A 6000-nucleotide genomic window follows, 5' to 3' on the forward strand; every position below is an offset into this window, starting at 1 on the left:
CATGGTTTCCCTTATTTGCAATATCTAGTATATGTCTGAGTCAAGCAGAAAAGGTCAGTTAAGGTGAAGTTAGCAAAATGAACCCTAAGATATGTGCTCAAATGTTTTTTTCTTTCTTGTGATTGTTTCTAACACATTTATAAGACTATTTCTTTGTTGCTTTGAATGACCCTCCCCCACAGTATAACCCATGCTTTCACTGTATTTGATGTCAGTATAATTTGTGGAGGGGAAGGGGAAAAACAATTCATTTAAATAGGGATACATGTGGACCCATTGCAACAATGAGGTGTACAAGTCATTTTGTCAATAACGAACTTCACAACTTTGGTGCAGGGTGGCAGGGGTGAGTGGGGAGGATTGGGTGGGGGCGGAGGGGAGGATGGGAAGGGATGGGAAGGGGAAACAAAGGAGGAGGCTACAATGCTTGATAAGAAATGTACTCATTATCTTGCCCATGTAATTGTAACCCCTCTGTACAATATATTCACAATAAAAAAAAGAAAACAAGCCGTGCACTGGTGGCTCATGCGTGTAATCCTAGCTACTCAGGAGACTGAGATCTGAGGATCTGGGTTCAAAGCCAACCCGGGCAGGAGAGACCATGACACTCCTATCTCCAATAAACCACCAGAAAACCGGAAGTGGCGCTGTAGCTCAAGTGGTAGAGCGCTCTCGTTGAGCTGAAGAGCTGAGGGAGAGCTCCCAGGCCCAAAGTTCAAGCCCCACGACCGACCAAAAAAAAAAAAAAAGGGAAAATAAATGAATAAAACAAAAATGCAATAAATAACTACAACAAACAGGACATGGACTCAACATTTATATGTAAGTACAAATCATACCTTTACAATGTATATAAATAGAAGGTTTCCAGGGCTGGGACTTGAATTCAGGCCTAGGGACCAGCCTTATTTTCTTGACTTCAAGCATGGTGAGCTTCCCCTTCATCCACCGTGCTTCAGTTACCCAGGCCTTAAGTTCAAATTCAAAGGTAGGAGAAAAGGCGTGAATTGCAAGCCAGGGACCCTATTTTTTTTTTTTTTTTTTTTTTTTTTTGCCAAGCATGGTCTTGAACTCAGGTCATGGCAACAGTGCCTCAGCTTTCATCACCATAGGCTGGGGTGCAGCCGCTGAAAACACAGCCTATCCTGGGATCCTAGAACTTCAGGCCTTGTGCAGGGGGGGGAAATGCACAGAAAAAAAGTGGTGTGATGGCGTTTTTACATTTTCTTCCTTTGCACTATGGCCATCTGGGTCTGAGTGATCTGACTCCAAAGGATACTTCACCTTGCATTGATGAAGGCTTGCAGGCTACTGAAGAAGCCATAATCCCGACCAATGATTAGCCAGGCACCAGTGGCTCTCAGCAGTCCTCCTTGATACTTAAAAGGCTGTGATAGGAGGATCATGGTCAAAGTCACCCTAGGAAGTAAAATCCTTAAGACCCCTGTCCAACCTCAATGCCAACAATGCAAAAGTAGAGCTGTGTGGCTCCAGTGGTAGAGGGCTAATCTTGAGCAAGAACAGCTCATGGACTGTGCTCAGATCCTGAGTTCAAGGTCCAGGTTTGGCAACAAACAGACATACACAACAATCTGTGCAGCCATCTGGATAAAGCAGGTCTCCCTCTTGTCCCCAACTGGATTGTACAGAGTTTCCTGGTGAAGGGGCTGCTGTCATCTTGACTCTGTCCATTCTGTCTGCATCACAGGATTCCAGGCACACCCCCATTCTTTCATGGTTCTTTTTGACCAATGGGATACAAGAATAGTGGCCACGCCCACATTCCATGCTTCCCAGTTACACCTGGATTCCCTCTGTTGGTTGACACCAGCAGTTGAGGAAGGTAGAGGTGGCTGAGTGGTGAGCAAGAGACTCCAGGTGACTTTGAGGTAGAGTAGGAAATGATGTCCTAGTCGGTGAGTGGGAGAATAGAGGATTTCCTAGAGCCTGGGAATGTGGCCAGCCCAACATTCCCGTCCCATTGCTCAGATGTCTGAAACAATAAGAATCAATGAGAGAACTGTGGGCAAGAAACTGCCACAAGAACACCAGCAGTATCCTCCCGACAGACCTGAAACATTCAAGAAAACAAAGAACACGAAAAAGGGAGGGATCCCCAAGATAAACACCACTGGGGACCCAGATTGAATGGAGAGTCCGGCCAAAGGTGATGTCGACCATGGGCCTACCCTGCCTTTGGACACAGTCACAGCCACCAGGGTCCAGAGTGTCAAGGGTCCCAATACCACCAAGGATCCACAGAGGTGCTACCTTCATGTGGTGCCCACCCTGGACCACAGAAAAAAGAAACCAGGCACTCTTTGCCAAGATCCAACCACTGAAGCAGGGAAAGACGGACCCGCAGGGTCAATGGGAGTAAGAGAGGGAGAAGATAGACCAGATACATGCAGCACCAAAAATGGAGATAGAGATCCGCAAGGCACCCATACAGCGGTTGGTTTCAGCAGAAAGCGATTTACAATGTGCACTGGCCCAAGTGCAGCAGGCCACTGATGACAGAGAAAGGGAGCACGAAGCTCTCACCAGCTGCCTGCAAGCTACAGAGTGGCCTGTGGCAGAGCTGGAGATAGCGGCTTCTGTGGTCACTGTCGCAAAGGAGGAGACCAAAATGTTCTTCGAACAGATGAATGATGTGACCCTTCAGCTCGAGGAAAATACCAGAAACTCTGATGACCTGGAGCAAGTGAACACAGAGTTGCAGGAGAAGGTGGACGTGCTGTAGATACAGAGGAGCAACATGAAGAAGAGAATATGCAAGTTCCAACAAGCGCTGGAGGGCATTAGGTACTGAAGATGGAGTTGAATAACCTGGAGGAACAACTTCACATCCAGGTCCAGGAAAACCAGTCTCCGTCTTCAGAACGTGGAGCAGCAGGAGCAACTGCAGAGACTGGAGGAGAAAGCCTAGGATCAGCAGGAGACCCCTGAGACCCCACGATGTGCATGTGTGTGGGATAGACAACCGGAGGAAAAGCTGGCCCTGCTGTGGAACGCTCTCGACAGGGTGAGCACTGAGAAGGAGGAGCTCGCCAGCATCCTGGACTCAGAGCAGCAGATGAAGAAACATCTGTGGGAGCAGTAGGACTGCTCAGAGAAGAAGATAGAGAAATGGATAGTGTTGGCTGAGCGAGAGAGAGCCAAGCAGCTCAGGAGCAGCAGGAGCAGTCCCTGGGCCAGTGCAGGAGTTCAGAACCTCCTGTGAATGGCACATTGTCTCCAATGAGCGACTGTGGTCTGAGAAGGAGGCCCTGCAGCAGCACTTAGAGAGGCAGATCCAGCTGCTGGAGCAGCTGAAGCAAGTGAAGGGCTCAACAAACTGGAAGGACCAGGTGGTGTCCCCGAAGTGGCAGGACACTCTCAAGTGCCTGGAAGCCACCAGATCACAGGAGGAATGCCTGCAAGCCCAGCTGAGCTTCCTGGCTTTCCCTGGGGAAGGGGAAGGTATGAGCCCTGGAGAAGCAAAAGGTAAGGAGGTGAATCCCCCCCACCCCATGTGACCATCACACAGGATGGAGATGTTCCCCAGACCAAGAGTGATATGGCTCTGAGAGTGCTCTTGGAGGATGAGATCCACAGGGGGAAACTCCTGACCCAAGAATGGTGGGCTAGCTTCAGGCACCCCATGGCCAACCCAGCAGCTCAGGGCCAGACTGAGCTGGAGCCACAGACCCTCATCCATGACCTGCCTGATGAGGTGGACTTCCAGAGTCCAGCAGGTGAGCTCCACCATTGATGCAGCCAGCTGTTGGCACACATCCAAACTATCAAGGAGTCCCTCATGGTGTGTAAAGTGCAGATGTTGGTCCTGAATGAGCTATGTTGTGAAAAAGCCCAGTGCATGCACTGGCTGTCTCAGGAGAAGATCGAGAAGAGGAGAGTGTTGTGGAGCTGCTGTCACTCCTAGAAAGGGAAAGCACAGACAGCAGTTTCCAGATGCCAGCACAGGCTGAGCCTCCCATCCCCCTCCCCAACACTGCTTCAGAAGCAACTTGAAGACAGCATGGAAACTGCCAGAGGAGAGGTCAGGGTTCCCGACCCCATAGTGGACTCCCCCAAGGAGCAGGTCCTGCCCCAGATGCCCCACATCCAGATCTGCCCACAGCTTCCAGGCTCAGGGGAGGAGTGCTTTCTCACTTTCTCCGGTAGACTGATGCGGATGATGACTCTCTATGTGACATACTGACTCTCAAAAGCGTTGACAGCCACCAGAAGTAGGTGACTAAATGGCTTTCTCTCAGGCCTCCATCTGCCGGGCAACGGGAAGGTTAAACTGGGGGTAGGGTAGGGCAGAGGCTGAAGGGAGTGGGCCCAAACTGAAGGGACATCTAATTGCCTATTGGTGGCCCATTGGTGACTTCTGGCATGCTAGGCAAACACTCTACCACTGAGCCACATTCTCAGCTAGGATGATTTTTCCCCCTCCCAAACCCATATGGCCATTCCTCAGATAAATAGGAAGTAGGGGCTAGGATGAATATGAAGCACAAGTCTGGTTCACCCCAAAATATTCCCATGCCCCCTCTTCCCACACCCTGAGTTGAAGCTTCTCTTCTACCATTGAGGGATGAGAGAGGGAGAGGGGAGTTCCAAGAAAATACCAACAACAGTGGCCCCCTGAGTCCCACATCCTTCCCCACACAAGTGGTCCTCCAGATTCTGATCTTACCTGACTCAATGTAAAGTCTAAACTGTCTCCCTACCACTGCAAGGCTCAGGATGAAATAAAAGTCAGCCCAGGCCTCAGCCCACACGCAAAGTGGAAGCTCCTAGTCCCAGACCTACTTCCACCTCTGACTGCCCCTAGTTAGGCCACACCCACCACTCACCACTATGATGGTGGTGATAACCTCATGGATAGATTCCAGGAAGAAGGTCTATGGCAAAGAGCAGAAGCATCAGGGTGAGCAGGGCAGAAGGAGGTGGGGTGATTGCTCTGGGATCTTCCTTGGAGCCCTCCCATCCAGCCAGACCCATGCTGACCCAAAGCACGGACAAGGCCAGGGGGTGAGACGAGATGGAGGAGCACAGGACTAAAGGAGGTACTGCTTTGTCTTGGAGGACTTGATTAATTCCAATTATAATTAATTCCAATTATATTTGGCCCATGCCAATCCCAAAGACATCATGCAATGCCTCTCCGTGTTGTTGGTCGTGAAGGCTGTCCCTGAGCTCTTTTTCTCAAGGCTGGCACTCTACCACTTGAGCCACAATGCCATTTTTGTTTTCTGATGGTTCATCGATAAGAGTCTCATACACTGTCCTGCCCAGACTGGCTTGGCACCATGATCCTCCAGATCTCACCTTCCTGCGTAGCTAGAATGACAGGCATGAGCCACCAGTGCCCAGTATGTGATGCCTTTTGAAGGCATCTTGGCGAGTCTGTAAAGGAGCCCCAATGGGCCTGGATAGACGATGACCCAATCAAGGAGCCGGGATGGGGGAAGGTTGACCTTCTAGCCATTCTGTTCCTCCAAAATTGAAGATGCCAGGTGATGTTGTATGCACCAAACACCTGGCCCAGCAGCCACCAGGCTTAGTGGGGGAAAAAGTAGAGAATACCCAAAGACTGCAGTGTAGAAATCTCTGATTTTGCATTCATGTGGTGTGTGTGTTTGTGTGTGTGTGTGTGTGTGTGTGTGTGTGTGTGTGTGTGTGTGTGTGTGTGTGTGTGTGCAGCCCCACTTCCTTTTCGATGGTTAATTGTAGGTAAGAGTCTCAAGGACTTTTCTGTCCAGGGTGGCTTTGAATCATGATTGGGGGCCCCAGGGAAGCAAGAGTAAACACAAGTCGCAAGTACAATCCCTATTGTGGGCCACTCCTGCCCACTAGTGGCCACACATGGAACATGCGGTCTCATGCCATTATCCTCTAGAGTTCAATTTGGGCAAGTTACTAGGGCCAAGCTGACTTTTGCTTACCCAGATTGCTGATGCCAGAGCAGGTCTGTTCCACCCTAGGCCAAGAGAGCTACAGGAG

At 50.1% G+C, this 6000-nt stretch overlaps 1 protein-coding gene across 1 annotated transcript in view; it reads left to right on the forward strand.

The window, feature by feature from the left end:
* Positions 1-3106, forward strand: part of LOC138833418 (MTRF1L release factor glutamine methyltransferase-like) — a 60685-nt gene extending 57579 nt beyond the window's left edge. Inside the window, 1 exon segment of the mRNA XM_070031757.1 lies at positions 3028-3106. Coding sequence (XP_069887858.1) covers positions 3028-3106 — 79 coding nt within the window.
* The last annotated feature ends 2894 nt before the right edge of the window (positions 3107-6000 follow it).

Source organism: Dipodomys merriami, unplaced genomic scaffold (genome assembly GCF_024711535.1).
Source record: "Dipodomys merriami isolate MVZ:Mamm:240054 unplaced genomic scaffold, mDipMer1.0.p SCAF_207, whole genome shotgun sequence".
NCBI classification, from domain to species: domain Eukaryota; kingdom Metazoa; phylum Chordata; class Mammalia; order Rodentia; family Heteromyidae; genus Dipodomys; species Dipodomys merriami.